The sequence below is a fragment of the Mesoplodon densirostris genome, chromosome 18 (assembly GCF_025265405.1).
Source record: "Mesoplodon densirostris isolate mMesDen1 chromosome 18, mMesDen1 primary haplotype, whole genome shotgun sequence".
NCBI lineage: Eukaryota > Metazoa > Chordata > Mammalia > Artiodactyla > Ziphiidae > Mesoplodon > Mesoplodon densirostris.
The window spans coordinates 18,196,194-18,212,981 of NC_082678.1; the positions used below are offsets into that span (position 1 = coordinate 18,196,194).

Here is a 16,788-nt window from a genome sequence, read left to right on the forward strand (position 1 = left end):
CCTTCTAAATTCCTTAAAGACTGTGTGCATTCCTTATTTTACATTTGTATTCTTCTCTAGCCTTGAATCTATAGGAAGCACTGAAAAAAATTTCGATGACCTCAGTCCAAGGATTAGCAAAGTTCTATTGAATGGCTTCCTCTATTCTCACCCCCTAGACTGAGCTGGGCTTCTCAGCCAGTGACTAGCATGTCCCCCATTCCATCTTGGCTTGGAGTGCAGCTGGGTGGCCACCGCAGTGAGCTGGGGTGCTTGCAGCCAAGTAGACCCAGGGGCAGCGGGACTGGGGCCTTCTTCAGCATCTGCGACCTCGGCTGAGGGAGTGAGAGGGGGTGGTTAGGAGGCCCTGAAGTTTCCCCACCCCACCCCCCATTGACCACTGTCCCAGCTCTAGCTGTACGAGAGGTGGGAAGGATGGTGTTTCTCAGATTCTTTTTACCCCTTGGGAAGTAGCAAGCCTTTAGAAATTTCTAGCACTGGTCTCACCTCATTATATTCCTTTCAGGAATCTGTTCTTTGAGTCCTGGCCTAGGTAAACAGCCTCATCTCCCGTGTGTCTGCTGGCCCTGCCACTCCTCTCTCCTCTCCCTCCCCAGGAAGGGCCTGGCTCAGGCCACTGAACACAGCCCAAACGGGGGGCCACAGCAAGCCGTCCCCCATCTCCCACTCACTTGCCAGGGGCACGGTGTGGGACTGGCAGACAGCTCGTCCTTGCGACCCGAGACCGTGGGTGCTGGTACTCCCATTGTCAGTTGAGGATCTGGTACAGCTCATGTCACTCACCCCCAGGGAAGACTGCGTGGCTTTCTTGCTGTGGGTCCAAAGGACACCCGCCTCTCCTCCCCTGTGTTTTGGCCTTGCCGGAGTTTGACAGGAGATGGCAGTGGTGGGCGGGTGGCTTCCAGCCTTGATGCAGATGCTCAGGCCCCTTTAATGGCCCTCCTTTGCCCGTTGTTGGACTTCCTGCCTCTTCCCCTCTCACACTGGGAGCCCTGTTCGTGGACACTGATCTTAGTGACCAGGCATGAAGCCTGCTTTTTTTCCTAAGGTGGGTGCTCAGCCCCCACTGAGCAGGCCAGCCCTTAGGGCCACCCAGTCCTACAGGATGTAATGTTCAAATCCACTTTAAAGTAGCTTCTTGTTTCAGCTTCCTTGTATTTTCAACCAATTGATCAGCCTCAGTTTGCCTTTTTCTGTCCTTGGAACATTTTTATATGGTGCATTAGTTTCAGTCGAGAGCCGTGTTGGGAATGAGGGTCGGGACCAGCTCGTCGTTCCTGCTGTGCCGCCAGTGCCAGGCGTCAGAGCTGCAGCTCAGGGAAGCAGTGTGCGCCTTGGGCAGCCCGAGGGGCAAGGGGCAGAGAGTGGGCCTCCTGGCCAGGGCAGAGCTCCTTGGAGCTCAAATGGGGGTGGGACGGAAGTGCTCAGGCCCCCTGCTATGTTGCCTTCCCCCGGCGGTGTCCCCCCCTCCTCCCTTTGCCACTGAATTGCTTTCCGACTTGGAGCACCTCTTTAACTCAAACTTCAGAAAGGATCTGGAGGGTGATCCTTTCACCCTCCTCTGGTCTCAGCACCACCAGACTCTCCTGGGAACAGCCTCAGGGCTCCTCAGCCTCAGCACTGCTGATGCTTTGGGCCGAATCAGTCTCTGCTGTGGGGGGCCGTCCTGAGCATTGTTGGATGTTTAACAGCGTCCCTGGCCTCTCACCACCAGGAGCCCCTCCCCCAGCTGTGACAGCCAAGCGTGTCTCCAGACATTACAGATGTCCTCTGCGGGGCAGAGTTGCCCCCAGTTGAGAACCCCTGGGCTACCTGGTCACCCTACCCTGCCCACAGCCAGATGACGCTTTTTTTTTTTTTTTTGCGGTACGCGGGCCTCTCACTGTTGTGGCCTCTCCCGTTGCGGAGCACAGACTCCGGACGCGCAGGCTCAGCGGCCATGGCTCATGGGCCCAGCCGCTCCGTGGCATGTGGGATCTTCCCGGACCGGGGCATGAACCCACATGCCCTGCATCGGCAGGCGGACCCTCAACCACTGCGCCACCAGGGAAGCCCCAGATGACGCTTTTAATGTGACCCCTGCTCAGAGACCTGCAAGCGCTCCCGTCACTCAGGACGGACTCTCAGGTCCTTCCCTGGTGCTTTTTCTCTGAGGCCTGAGATGCTTGGTCTCGCCTCCTGCCCCCTGCTGCTCTGTCGCAGCCCTGCTGGCCCCCGCTGGGCGTCATCCAGGCGCACTCTGCCAGGGTCGTCAGGGCGGCTCTTCTGTCTGCTTGGAAAGCTCACTCCCTTAATACACTCAGACCTCTGGTCACATGTCACCTTGGAGCAGCCTTTCCTGGTCACCCTCTCAAAATAAATAACTTGCTCTTGCTCCCCTCCCGTTTCCAGCCTCTCCCCCACACACCCTGGGTAGTGCCTTGGTTTTCTGTATGGCACATAGCACCACCTGACTGTGTGTGTGTGTGTGCGTGCACACGCGTGTGTGCCTGTCTGTTTCTCTGCTGCACTAGAATGGAGGCTGAGTCAGAGCGGGGCTTATCTCACCAGTGCTTGTCCTCCCTGAAGCCTGGCTCTCTTCCTCCAGAGCAGGTGCAGGAATCCTCGCCATGCGGGCAGGTGTGTTGTTTGCTACTCCTGTTTCCAGAGGAGGCAGTGGAAGCAAAGGATGTGGGTTCTCGGATTCCACCAGGCACGTCCCGCAGACATGTCACAAAAGTGTCCAAGCACAGGGAGTTATACCCAATCTCTTGTAATAACCTGTAACGGAATATAATCTGCAAAGAACCCACAAAAACAAATCGCTGGGGCCTCCCTGGTGGCGCAAGTGGTTGAGAGTCCGCCTGCCGATGCAGGGGATACGGGTTCGTGCCCCGGTCTGGGAGGATCCCATATGCCGCGGAGCGGCTGGGCCCGTGAGCCATGGCCGCTGAGCCTGCGCGTCCGGAGCCTGTGCTCCGCAACGGGGGAGGCCACAACAGTGAGAGGCCCGCATACCGCAAAAAAAACAAAAAAAACAAAAAAAAACACAAATCGCTGTGCTGTACACTTGAAACTAACACAGTATTGTAAATCAACTATATGTCAATTTAAAAACATTTTAAAAGTCTCCAAAGTAATGCATATTCGTTTTTAAAACCACCTGTAGCCCCTCTTCACTCAGACACTTTAACATTTTGGTGTGTTATCTTTCTTGTCTTGCTTTTTTTTGTTATTCAGAAACCTCTGATAGCTACAGCTCTCCCTCAAGAAATGTTAAACAATAGTTCACCACCTCAGAGGTTGTTCAGAATTCTAGAGCCAATAATGACAGTTAAACTCTATCCACCTTCCACCTCAGATCCCACGCTGGTGACACTTTTTTTAAAAACTGCGTCCAGGGTGCGCCTAACCAAAAACGTGGCTCTGTTTCATGGCTTAGTTTCACTTTTCAATCTGGCGTTTTCCTAGAGCAGGCACAGCGCCCTCTGGTGTTAGCCTCCAGTGTCTGGTGCCTGTGATCTGGGTGCCTGATCTCTCAAGGGGGGAGGAGCAGAGGAAGGCAAACTGCTGAGACCCGGTGGTGTCTCCCACCTGGCGGCCTCGGCGGGCGCTCAGGGCCCTGATGACGTCCGCAGGCAGAGGCCACCACAGCCGCCTGCCATGTGCCCCAAAAATGAATAGAGCAGTTGTTGCTTTTATAACCAGGGGAAGAATTACTGTCTTTCAGAGGGTGTGGACCTGCCTGAAATGTGTTTTACTCTATCCCTAAATCTCTCCTTCGCTGGGGAGGGAGGAGGTTTTTCTGTGGTTAAGCGAATGGACTTGAGCTAGACTGCCTGAGTTGAAGTCCCACACGGCACTTAGGAGCCGTGTGACCATGAACACATGACTTCTTTTCTCTTTGTCTCAGTTTACTTATCTGTAAAGACAATGACAGTCTGCTTATTTCGTGGAGTTGTGGAGGATTTCTCAGGTTAAAACACGTGAAGTGCTAGAAAACTGCATGGAGTGTAATACACACCAGCTGTGCTGTCGCTGTGAGGAGAGGCTTCCAGAGCAGAGGTTCCTTCCAGAGCAGGGGTTCTGAAAGCCTTCGAGATGCAGGGAGCACGTGCCCGGAACAGGGAGAGGTGAGGAGGACGTGGGTAAGCGCTGTTCCAGGGGAGATGCCCGGCTGGAGCGGCTGGCGGATGTGGAAAGAGCAGTGCCCGGTGTGGTGGGACGTGGGCACCTGGGAGGGAAACTGGTGAAAGAGCATGGAGAGGCTTGCAAGTCATCCTCGCCCTCCCAGGCGTCCTGTTCTCATTTTCTGGAATTCCCAAGGAAAAGAAATGTAGCCAGAGGGACTTCCCTGGTGGCGCAGTGGTTAAGAATCTGCCTGCCAATGAAGGGGACACGGGTTCTATCCCTATCCGGGAAAATCCCACATGCTGCGGAGCAACTAAGCCCCTGCGCCACAACTACTGAGCCTGCGCTCTAGAGCCCATGAGCCACAACTACCGAGCCCACGTGCTACAACTACTGAAGCCCGCGCGCCTGGAGCCCGTGCTCCGCAACGAGAGAAGCCACTGCAATGAGAAACCCATGCACCGCAATGAAGAGTAGCCCCCGCTCGCTGTGAGTAGAGAAAGCCCGCGCGCAGCGATGAAGACCCAACGCAGCCAAAATAAATTAATTAATAAATTAAAAGAAAAAAAAAGAAATGCGGCCAGAATAGTGGCCCCTGCACCCCTCTCTCCTGCCTGCCACTCCGCTCTACACTGTCATTGTCGTTGTCGTGCAAGATCAGAAGAGCCTGGAGACCCAGCTTCACGTGGAAGGAGTCAGACTCGGGCAAGAGGCCAAGCGCGGGTCAGGAGAGCCACATCCGGGGACACGCTGGCTCACCAGGCCCCCTCCTTGGAACTCGGGGACCTGCCTGCCCCACAGCCTCGCAGAGGTTCTACAGAGGGAGGAAGGAGAAAACCCATCCCTGTCCTTGCCGTGATGCCAGCTTTCACTGGCTGTGTAGTTCCTGCTTCGGCCACAGAGCAGGAGCCTCAGTTTCCCGTACCCCCTCGGAGGTAGCGAGGCTGGGCCGTGTCCCATCAAAGACTGTGCTGATTTAGGGTCTGCGCTTGGGCCACTCCCTTCCTTTCTTGGCAGCTGTCTCGGGGACTGACACAGACGCTGAGGTTGGGATGATGTGCAGACTCAACTTGGGTCTCTCCTCAAGGTCCCTGAGCCCGCGAGGCAGCCTGTGCCCGCAGCCACAGCTGCTCCAAGCATGGTGCCACCTCCTGCCCCATGCAGCACTGTCCCTCTCCCAGTGGATTTCCCCTCACTGCAACTTCTGGTTTCTGTGGCAACTTGGAAAGATCTGCAGTTGTGGCTTTTTGAAGTCTAAAATGGGAGCAGAGCTTTGAGGTAGGGTGGGACAGCACTGAAAATACCATGTCCCACCCAGGGATTTGGGCCCAGAGGGTTACAGGATAGGAGGTTCTTTGAATTAGAAAAATGGCACTGTCATCCCAGCACACCGTTAGCAGAGTTCCACGTGGCCCCTTGCAGCCTCCTGGGATCTTGGATCCTGAGCTCAGAGTCTTCAGCCTGTGCCTAGGGGGCAACGGAGGCCGGTGGAGTAGTCATAGCACTTAGCGTTGGCTGAGCCCTTCCTGTGGGCCTGGCGCCTGGTGGCCGTCTGTGCTTTCACTGCCTCGTTAATCCTCTGAGCCACTCACCCCACCTTTTACACGAGCGCTTCGCGAGGCTGCTTTGCAAGGCTGCAGCGCCAGCGCAGGTAAGTGTCCGGTGTGCTTAACACCGGGGCTCCCTCTCATCTGGAACACGGGCTTGTGTCCCTGTAGGAGCATCTCTGTCACCTGTTGATGGCGGGCCCATTGCTTCCCCTTTACTTTTTTTTAAAGTCACATCCCACTAATAGCAGGGTTTGCTTTAGTCGTTGCCAGGATTTCGGTGCCCTTAAGCGCTTGTCTCCCTTCTCAGTTAGTTCTCCTCTCATGAGGTCACCGTTCCAGGCCCCACGTTCTGCGGTGGAGTGATCTTGAGTGTTCAGTTGGGTGTTTGAGGGAACAGCTCTTCCATCCCCCTAGTTTGGGGTCTTGGAGGTGCCTGAGCCAGGGAGATGGGCAGTCACAGAGATGCACCGGTTCCCAGGACTCAGTGAAGAACCACAGAGGAGCAGCCCCAGGTTTGGGGAGCCAGCAAGGAAGATGCACTGGCCCAGTGGAGAAACGTCTCCCGCCTGGGCTGCTGTGGGGCGTCCGCTGCCCGGCAGGGGGAGGGGCTTTGTCGTGGAGGGATGGCTTAATGCTTGCCGCGCAGTTGGCCAGGCTCCAGAAGCCGGCATCCTGAGAGTCAGTTACTCAGCAGCTCGCAGTCCTCTGCGGGGCAGTTGATAAGGAGCAGGCTGTGACTGGCCGGGCAGGGTGGCCCAGATTAGAAGGTGGTGAGGCTGATAGCGGCTTCAGGGTGACCCTCGGCCCAGTGTCACGCTCCTCCTCCAGCCCACCCTGCTCAGCACTCGGCAGCAGGGGTGCAGGGCAGGCAGAAGCTGGAAAAAGGATTCCACTCACAGCAAAATGTTTTGCTCTCTGCAGAATGGGCTGTTAAATCTTTCTTTTATTTTATTCTATTTTTTCGGCACGCGGGCCTCTCACTGCTGTGGCCTCTCCCGTTGCGGAGCACAGGCTCCGGAAGCGCAGGCTCAGCGGCCATGGCTCATGGGCCCAGCCGCTCCGCGGCACGTGGGATCTTCCCGGACCGGGGCACGAACCCATGTCCCCTGCATCGGCAGGCGGACTCTCAACCACTGCGCCACCAGGGAAGCCCCTAAATCTTTCATTTAAATGAGGCCTTACGTGATCTGTCACGTAGCCACACTTTTCAGCGTGATCAGAGTTACCGCTGGTGAGCACGGTGTTTGCCTTTGGTGCGGGAGGTCGCACCTGGCATGCTGTCTCCTGATCTGGGTGCTGTTGGAGGGGCGCGTGGGATTTGGCAAAGCCGAGCTCTGGGCTTATGGTTTGTGCGCTTAGCTATACGTATGCTACGCTTCACTAAGAGGTAGGGAGAAGACTGTATCCTGTAGTGATCTGGGGGGCCGTGCTCTGACACCTGTGCTCTCTGTTCCAGTTGAAACTAGAGGACCGCTCCGTGGTGCCCCGGGATGTGGTCCGGCACATGCGCTCCACCGTGAGTCCCGCGTCCCACTCGGTGGGGCAGGGTTGGGGGCGGGGGTGGCCTGGGGCAGGTCCTGGCCGGGTCTGCCGGGTGGCCCCACGGGGCGCCTGCTGGGACCTGGATGCCTTCTCCCCCGCAGGACAGCCAGTGTGGCACGGTGATCGACGTGAACATCGACTGCGCCGTGAAGCTCATTGGCACCAACTGCATCGTCTACCCCGTCAACAGCAAGGACCTGCAGCACATCTGGGTGAGCCCACCCCGCCTGCCACCCCCGCTGACCCCCGCTCTCGGGACTCTGGTTCTCTCCGCGGCACCTTCCCAGGCTGGGCGGCCAAGCCCAGCAGTCAGCTCGCTCCCTGCAGCCTCACCATGCTTCTTGTGAGTCAGCCATGCAGACGCGAGGTCAGGACACGGCTTTACGTCTCCAGCAGAGACTGCTGGTTTCCCTTCTCCTCTAATGCTTTTTTTGGAACAAATTTCTTTTCAGTTTACTTTCTTAATGATTTCAAACTTACTGAAAAGTTGTAGGTACCTTTATCCCCTGCAACATCCAGGTTCCTCAGCTGGTGACATTTCGCTGCATCAGCTCCAGCGCCTTTCCTCCCTCCTTCCCCACCTCTCTGTACTACTCTGTCGCTCTCTCTTTCTCACTCCCCCCCGCCGCCTTCTCTCCCTCTCTCTTTCTCCCCTCCCCTTTTCTGAAACATTTGAAAGCAAACTACAGGTATGATGCTATATGACCCCTAAATACTACAATGTGTATTTCCCCAAAACAGGAACACTCTGCTGTTTAACCACCATTCAAAGCCCAAAACGAGGACTTTGACCCATTACTGTCCAATCCACAGACCTCATTCAGTTGTCCCAGCGATCTCCTTTTTCCCCTCTGACCCAGGATTCCATCAGGAGCACACACAAGAATTGTCAGCTCTTTGATCTCCCCCAGTCTGGAGAGGTTCCCCAGCCTTGCTTTGTCTTCCTTATCCCGGGTGACCCTGAGCGTGGGGCCATCTGACAGTGCCCATGACCAGCCTGGGGCCCTGCGTTCTTGGCAGAACTGCCCCAGAAGTGCTGCTGAGCTCTTCACTGGCCCGGAACGTCCAACGGCCACAGGGTGGGGGCATTCCGTTTGCTCCCCAGTCGTCTGGGGCTCTGCCATGTCTCCCCACCGTAAAGTCAGCATTCACCCTGTTGGAAGCGATTCTATCAGTTTTGTGGGGAGATATTCCGGGATTGTGTCAATAACCCGGTACTTCTCAAACCCCCATACATCAGCCTTAGCTTCCATTAACAATTCCCACCTGAACCAGCCAGCACTCTGGTGGCTGCTAAATGGGGATTTTATGACTCCATCGTTGCCTACTTGTTTTTATTAGTTTGGCATTCTGCTGTATGGGAGAGCTGTACTTTCTGTCCCATTTATTTATTCACTTTTTACATCAGTATGGATGCAGAGATTCCTGTTTTATTCAGTTGGTTATAACCCATTACTGTCATTATTTGTTTTGTTGCTTGAATGATCCTACATTTGGCTAGTAGGATCCCCTTCAAGCTGACATCTGTGTCCTTTTGACATATCCCCACCATTTTTTTTAAAACACTTTCTTTCCATCTTATATTTTTTCTCATCCAGCCTAGAATCAGCTGTTTTTTTCAAGGAGCCCTGGTTCCTTTCAGAAAATGGTATTTCAAAAGCCAAGATCTGGATGCACGCTGGGTGTGCTAATTGCTGCTAGGCCCTATTCAGGGCAACACTGGGGAATACATGTATGTCTACATATGTAGACACACACACACGTCTAGATATGTCCGTGCCTGTTCTGTGTGTATAAGATGTATGGGTTCGTCTTGATCCTTCCAGCCCCAGTCCAGCTCCGCAGGCTCCTCCTCTCTTCCCCTTCCTGTTCCTGTATTAGTGAGTGCCGTCCCCAATAGTGAGAGACATGGCTCTTGATATCCTCAGTTTAGTTATTTATTTGCTTAAATCACTTTACTTATTCATCTGTATAACCACCCTCCCCAGCCCACTCCCACTTATGTGTCCTGTGTCCTTGGGACGCCGTGGGAGGGGAGCTGGGGTGCAGCTGGACTCTCGGGGGAAAGCCTGCTGCAGCAGCTATTAGGTCGGACCTATCTAGAGCCTTCCTCCCGTCTGTACGGCCAAGAGGAATTGGTGCCCTGGACACCAGTGTCATCGGCCACCTCTCACACCCCTCTCGCCTGATCTGCAGCCCTTCATGTATGGAGACTACATTGCCTATGACTGCTGGCTGGGGAAGGTCTACGACTTGAAGAACCAGATCATCCTCAAACTGTCTAATGGTGCCAGGTGCGGATTTCACCATGGAGGAGCCATCGTTTGGCAGGGGCAGCCCGTGAAGGAGGGCAGGGGGTGTTTTCTCGGTTCCTCGAGGGCTGTACTAGGGGCTGCAGGCTTTCGGGGCTTCAAGTCTCAGGACCTGACCCTGGGCTGGTCTTGTCAGCCTGGCCTGATCATCTGGCTCAGTTTCTGGTCTAGGCTCTACCCTGGTTTCGGGAGAGCTGCATTATCATTTAGGACACGTGAGAGGGGCTGATGCTTTATTTTCGGCACTTTAATGGTGGTGAACACTCAGATCCGGGTGTAGAGTCTTGTTTGTTTTAGGAGAGTTCCTTGTACCAGTGCAGGGGCTGAGGTGTGGGCGGAGGATGAACTGCCTATTTTGGGGGGGGGGCGGACGTATTGACACCTCTGCACAAGTCCTTTAGATCCTGACCAGCACCACAAGGGGTCCTGGCTGCCTCGCCTCCCCTAAGACCCAGGCAGTGTGTCAGGTGCCAACCAAGCCCCTGTGCCCTGTTGCAGGTGCTCCATGAACACAGAGGATGGTGCCAAGCTCTACGATGTCTGCCCGCATGTCAGCGACTCTGTACGTTGGCTCCACCCAAGGAGACTGGGGGCGGGGCGGGGGGCCTCTCCTCTCATGTTCCTCAGCCCTTGGGCTGTGCAGGAGGGACTTCTCAGAAGAGAGCTTGGAGCTGACCCAGGCTAACCACTGCTTCTACGCCATTGCTTTCCTAGAAAAGGGGCGGTGTGTATCCAAAGGTATAAAAGTTTGGGTGTGGGCAGAAAGCAGTAGAACCTTTCTTTGCATTTTGTTGACTTTGTATCTCATTCTTTTTAAATCTCCTGTTTTCTTAGAGCGTATGCAGTATTTTACTACAGTTGACATTTTAGAACAGTAGTACATGACACAGTTTGTAAATAAGAATACTAGGGGAGTGTGTGTGATTAAGCAGGTTTGGGGACCCCTGTCCTCTGGAGCTTTAGTCCTTCAAGTGCCTCCCCTGGACCAGCAGCATTGTGGCCTGAGAGCTTGGAAGCAGAATGGGCCAGACATGCATTTCAGTAAGATCCCTGGTGATTTGTATGCACCTGAGGTCTGGGAGGTGCTACTCTGGAGCCTTAGGGGCTGTGGAGCGTGGAGGTTGGGGCCAGCAGGAGCCAGGCACAGAGCAGGGGGTGCGGGTGTGGAGAGCGCCCTCCCCTGAGGAGGCAGTGCTCACGGGGACTTTTCTCTGGCCCCAAATCCTGCAGGGTCTCTTCTTTGATGATTCCTACGGCTTCTACCCAGGCCAGGTGCTCATTGGCCCTGCCAAGATCTTCTCCAGTGTCCAGTGGTTGTCAGGGGTCAAGCCCGTGCTCAGCACCAAGAGCAAGTTCCGCGTGTTGGTCGAAGAGGTAGGGGTGGGGGCAGGACAGGGGGGTGAGGCCCTGGATCTCCCGCCCACCCTGCCTCACCTGGGGTGGGGCTGCTCTGAGAACCAAGGGAACCCGGGCCGAGCAAGGTGGGAGGGTGGTGAGTGGCAGGTCCTCTGGGCCCTGACTGGAGGTGAGGAGGCCGCAGTGAGTGGCCCCTGGGGTGGGCCTGTTCTGGGGGTGTCCAAACTTGGTGCTACACTGTGATGAGGACCTGCTTCCTGCTCTGGGGGCAGGTGGGCTCCGGACAGCTGCTTAAAGAGAGGGCGTTAGAGCCTGCTGACTGTGGCCCTGTCCTGCCCGCCACCCCCAGGTGCAGGTTGTGGAGCTGAAGGTCACGTGGATTACCAAGAGCTTCTGTCCAGGGGGCACGGACAGCGTCAGCCCCCCGCCCTCTGTCATCACCCAGGAAAACCTAGGCAGGTGAGCGGCTCCAGCGCGCCACCCGCTCCAGCGCCCCCAGGGGCGGTCCCCAAGCAAGTCTCTGGGCCGCGGGCACAGGTGCGTGGGGCTGAGAACCCCCTGGCCCAGCCCCTGCCTCTCCTCCCTCCCCTCCCAGGGTGAAGCGTCTCGGATGCTTTGACCATGCTCAGCGGCAGCTCGGGGAGCGCTGTCTGTATGTCTTCCCAGCCAAGGTAGAGCCGGCCAAGATTGCCTGTGAATGTCCAGAAAAACACTGCGCCCAGGGGGAGGGCTCTATGGCCAAGAAGGTATGTCCTTGGGGCTGGGGCTTGGCGGGCGTTTGAGGAACTGGCCTTGAGCCATTTCCACAGCAGGAAGGTCTGTGCTTTAGGCCTTGGGGGGCAGCCCTGATGACCCTTGCAGGCCAGCTAGGTGTGTACAGCTGTCACCCCTCAGACCGAGCTGCCTGGGGCCCGGCCGCGTCAGCCGGCTCTCCCTATTCTGTCCCTGCAGGTGAAGCGCCTCCTCAGGAACCAGGTTGTGAGGATCATGTCCTGGTCCCCGGACTCCCAGTGCTCCAGGGACCACTCCGTGGAGGACACAGGCAAGAAGGGGGCGGCCAAAGCCAAGGGCACAGCAGGGTCCGCCAGCCCCGAGGAGACGCCTGATGGGTCTGCCAGCCCCGTGGAGATGCAGGACGAGGGCCCCGAGGAGGCCCACGAGGGGGGCGAGCAGCTGCCCCCCTTCCTGCTGAAGGAGGGCGGGGATGACCGGCTGCACTCGGCCGAGCAGGACGCCGATGACGAGGCCGCCGACGACACGGACGACAGCAGCTCGGTGACCTCCTCCGCCAGCTCCACCACCTCCTCCCAGAGCGGCAGCGGCACAGGTCGCAAGAAGAGCATCCCCTTGTCCATCAAGAACTTAAAGCGGAAACACAAGAGGAAGAAGAATAAGATCACTCGTGACTTCAAGCCGGGGGACAGGTAAACTCAGGGGCACCCTCCCTTTCCCGGCCGGGTGCCCAGCCTGAGACCCTCCCCTCCTGCCCCCGCCCCGCTCCCACATGCATGCACACCCAGGCTCACGTGCACATGGGCGCACTCGCGGTCTGCAGGCCCCGTGAAGGCTCAGAGGTGCCCAGCCAAGATGACGTAGGTGCCTGGGGTTGGCCGGGTGGGAAGGAGGGATCTGGGAGTGGGAGAGGGCGGGACAGGGGCCCCTTCCCGGAGGAGATGCCTGGCGGGGAGACTGTTTCTTCCCTGCTGCCTGATGCTCAGGGTTTCAGTTTACGAAGCCCGTGGGGTGGGGCGGTGGGTAGAGAGCGTAGCTGCCCTTTCCTCACTGGTCCTGCCCTGCAGGGTGGCGGTGGAGGTGGTGACCACGATGACCTCAGCAGACGTGATGTGGCAGGACGGCTCCGTGGAGTGCAACGTCCGCTCCAACGACCTCTTCCCTGTGCACCACCTGGACAACAACGAGTTCTGCCCTGGAGACTTCGTGGTGGACAAGCGAGGTAGCGCCGGGTGGGGCTTGGGAAGAAGGGGCGAGGGGTCTGGGCATCAAGGACACTCCCCTTGGTGGTCACTCTTCTGAAGACTCGGGGAGCCTTTCTGGCCTGCACTGACCGAGCCAGGGAAGCAGTGGGTTCTGGGCCCCGTTGTGGTTGACGTGCAGTGGGTGGGTGGGTGGCAGGTGGCACCACCAGGGCGCCTTAGCTAGTCATGCCCCCCTCCCCCCCACCGCTGGGTCCCTAGTCCAGAGCTGTCCGGACCCCGCTGTCTACGGCGTGGTGCAGTCTGGGGACCACGTGGGCCGCACCTGCATGGTGAAGTGGTTCAAGCTGCGGCCGAGTGGGGACGACGTGGAGGTGAGCGGGTGCTGCCCCCACGTCTCCTTCAGGGTGGGCTCTGGTGGGCTGGATGTAGGGCCCCTGGGCTCACGACCACCCATCCCTCCCCAGCTGATTGGAGAGGAGGAAGATGTGAGCGTCTACGACATTGCCGATCACCCTGACTTTCGGTTCCGCACGACCGATATCGTTATCCGCATCGGCAACACTGAGGATGGAGGGCCTCACAGGGAGGATGAGGTACGTGCACCCTGGCCTGTGTGGCAGCTGCAGTACCTGATGGTGCCACCAGGTGGCACCAGGAGCCGAGACCTGCAAGTCCTTTGGGCTGCGTGTCCGCCCCAAGCGCCTTCCCCAGGAGAGCAGCTGCCGGCAGCGGGGCCGCTCAGTCCGAGCACCTGCACGGGGACTCACCTACCTGCCGGGCTCAGGCCTCGTTCACACAGCTGCTCCCTGGGCCTATTAGAGAAGCCCATTCGTGTCCTCCGCGCCACGAGCGTGATGTCAGGTGCTACAGGAGCACAGGAGAGGCCTGGGGAGGTGGCGTCTGAGCTGGGCCCTGGAGCACAGGTGGGGACACAGGGTGGGGTTGGGCAGATTCCAGGCAGAGGAAGAGTGGGGACGAGAGTCCCGAGGCTGGAAGCCCGGAGAGACCAGGATGCTGCGAGCAGGAAGGGAGTGAGTGGGGGGCTCAGTGGATGGTGAGCATTGGGGGTGTTTCAACCAAAGGGTCCTGTGCTCGAGTTACTCACGGTGGTCTCTGGCTGGTGCCCACATCCCTTCTGTTCTCATGGCCTTGCCCCTGCCCTCACCCTTGGGGAGCTGCACCTTTGACCCTGTCCCATTTGCCCTGCAGCCGTCGGTCGGCCAGGTGGCCCGCGTGGACATCAGCAGCAAGGTGGAGGTGGTGTGGGCTGATAACTCCAAGACCATCATCCTGCCCCAGGTGAGCCCCTGCAGAGTCCACCTCGCAGCTCCAGACCGTGGCAGCCAGGCCGGGAGCTCAGATCTTCCTGGCCAGGGAGTCTGCTTTGGGGGAGTAAGGTCTCAGGGAAAGGAAAGGCAGTATTACACCCAGAGCCCCGGGGCGAGAGAGTCGGGAAAGCAGAGAGGCAGCCTACAGCCGGATTGCCAGTCTACAGCTGGATTGCCAGTCGTGTGTAGATTTTCACAGACCTCCCAGATCTGCCTGGATCCCCATTCACTGTGCTAAGAAAACACAGGTTGCTTCCTTTAAGAAATTAGAGCTTTCGCACCAACACTTCTAGGACAACTTTCACAGATCAGGGAGAGAAAGCAGATGGGTTCTGAGTGGCAGGGCTGTTTTTGATGCTGTTTCTTTGCTCCCTTGTTTGAGCTGATGCTCACACCCCAGCTCCCCTCTCCTGGCACCAACGTGGGGTGGAGGAGGGGCTCACCTCTCGTCCAGGAGGCCATTCAGGGTGGGGGGAACAGGGTGTGACACGGCCCTGCTGACCAAGTGCACTCAGCGGCAAGGAGGCTGGAACAGGCCTTGGCTGGGCCTTGGGCCCATGGGTGGGGCTGGGGCAGCGGAGGTGCCTCTCAGGGGCCTAGGGACCAAGAAGCACAGAGGCCCAACTGCGGAGGCCAGAGCAGGAAAGGGGGGAAGGGTGGCGTGGCTGCCGAGGCCTCAGGGCGCCCAGTCACTATCAGCTCTGAGGGTTGGGGTCCTGGCAGAGCGCCCCTGAATGGCCCGCGCCCCGTCTCCCCCCACCAGCACCTGTACAACATCGAGTCTGAGATCGAGGAGTCAGACTATGACTCGGTAGAAGGCAGCACCAGTGGGGCGTCCTCGGATGAGTGGGAGGACGACAGTGACAGCTGGGAGACGGACAATGGGCTGGTGGAGGACGAGCACCCCAAAATAGAGGAGCCCCCCATCCCAGCCACCGAGCAGCCAGTGGCCCCCGAGGAGGACAAGGGAGTGGTGATCAGCGAGGAGGCCGCCACGGCCGCCATCCAGGGAGCCGTGGCCATGGCCACCCCTGTGGCTGGGCTGATGGAGAAGGCTGGCAAGGATGGGCCCCCGAAGAGCTTCCGGGAGTTGAAAGAGGCCATCAAGATCCTGGAGAGCCTCAAGAACATGACCGTGGAGCAGCTTCTGACGGGCTCGCCCACCTCCCCCACGGCGGAGCCGGAGAAGCCGACGCGGGAGAAGAAGTTTCTGGACGACATCAAGAAGCTGCAGGAAAACCTCAAGAAGACCCTGGACAACGTGGCCATCGCAGAGGAGGAGAAGATGGAGGCTGTGCCAGACACGGAGCGCAAGGAGGACAAGCCCGAGGGGCAGTCACCTGTGAAGGCCGAGTGGCCCAGCGAGACCCCGGTGCTCTGCCAGCAGTGCGGCGGCAAGCCCGGGGTCACCTTCACCAGCGCCAAGGGCGAGGTCTTCTCGGTGCTGGAGTTCGCGCCCTGTGAGTTGGCCCCGTGTGTGTTCCAGATCTGGAGGCCAGGTGGCTGGCCCCTGGCTGCCGCCCAGGGCTGGAGAGCCGTTTCCCTGGCCTGGGCACCAGTCCCCATGCCAGGAGAGGAGGGCAGGGAGCATGTGGGTTCATCCACCTGTCGGGGGAGCGCTCCCAGTGGCCGCCGCACCTCCAGGTGGAGTTCCCAGGCCTCGCCCTGAGGAACTGACCACTCTCTTTCCCCCTCTAGCAAATCACTCTTTTAAGAAAATTGAGTTCCAGCCTCCAGAAGCCAAGAAGTTCTTCAGCACGGTGCGGAAGGAGATGGCCCTGCTGGCTACCTCGCTGCCCGACGGCATCATGGTCAAGACCTTCGAGGACAGAATGGCAAGTAGCCTGGTGCGGGCCGGGCCTGGGGACTACCGGGTGCGGCTGTGCTGTGTGGGCGCCTGGTGCCCGAGAGGCTGCAGCCTCGGCCCCTGGGCCTGCAGGCCTGAGGGACTCCTTACCAGGCAGGACAGGCTCCACCAGGGGAGCCACACGGCTGGCAGGAGTCCCACGCGTGTGTCTTGACCAGATGGTCATCCTTTTAAAAGTTAGTTTAAGATTGTAATGATCACCTGACTCTTCTCTCGTTTTTTGAAAAATTAGAACATTTTAGAAAAAGTCATAGTTGTCTTTGACCAATCCTCACCCTGCCCCCAGGGGCCATGACTTCAGCAGTTTCATGGGTCTCCTTCCAGGTGATCTTCTTCTGTGTTTACATGTTCGTGCATCGCCATAAACCAGACTATCTTGTAGGATTTGTTCTACACGATTAGCACATCATCATACACATCATCTATAACTTGTTTTTTTTTCAGCCAACGGTAATTTTTCAGACGTACCCACGTTGATTCACACTGATGTAGGTCATTGCTTTTTAGCTACAGGACAGTATAGCCTCCCGTGGCCACGTCACACTCCATTTGCCACTTCTCTGTTTGTGACCTGGGCCCCGTGTTTTGAGTCATGCTGGTGGAGGCGTGTGAGCGCCTCCTTGTTTGTTCCAGGAATGAGCGAGCGTGGTCCATATGCCACCTTATTTGTTCAGCAGACCTTCACTGGGCCTTGCTGTGTGCCAGGCACCATGCAAGACACTGAATTTGGGTCCAAGTGAGGCCTCAGCTCCAGCCCAGGCCTGGAGGAAGGGGCCAGAGGAAAGG

At 57.7% G+C, this 16,788-nt stretch overlaps 1 protein-coding gene across 1 annotated transcript in view; it reads left to right on the forward strand.

The window, feature by feature from the left end:
* The window catches only part of UBE2O (ubiquitin conjugating enzyme E2 O), a 60,272-nt gene that overhangs the window by 39,874 nt on the left and 3,610 nt on the right, over window positions 1–16,788 (forward strand). The window contains exons 2-15 of the mRNA XM_060082250.1: window positions 7,117–7,176; window positions 7,304–7,414; window positions 9,399–9,496; window positions 10,013–10,076; window positions 10,745–10,888; window positions 11,220–11,329; window positions 11,466–11,616; window positions 11,822–12,294; window positions 12,670–12,824; window positions 13,066–13,178; window positions 13,272–13,400; window positions 14,017–14,106; window positions 14,899–15,595; window positions 15,834–15,970. Coding sequence (XP_059938233.1) covers window positions 7,117–7,176; window positions 7,304–7,414; window positions 9,399–9,496; window positions 10,013–10,076; window positions 10,745–10,888; window positions 11,220–11,329; window positions 11,466–11,616; window positions 11,822–12,294; window positions 12,670–12,824; window positions 13,066–13,178; window positions 13,272–13,400; window positions 14,017–14,106; window positions 14,899–15,595; window positions 15,834–15,970 — 2,532 coding nt within the window. The remainder of the gene's footprint in view (window positions 1–7,116; window positions 7,177–7,303; window positions 7,415–9,398; window positions 9,497–10,012; window positions 10,077–10,744; window positions 10,889–11,219; window positions 11,330–11,465; window positions 11,617–11,821; window positions 12,295–12,669; window positions 12,825–13,065; window positions 13,179–13,271; window positions 13,401–14,016; window positions 14,107–14,898; window positions 15,596–15,833; window positions 15,971–16,788) is intronic.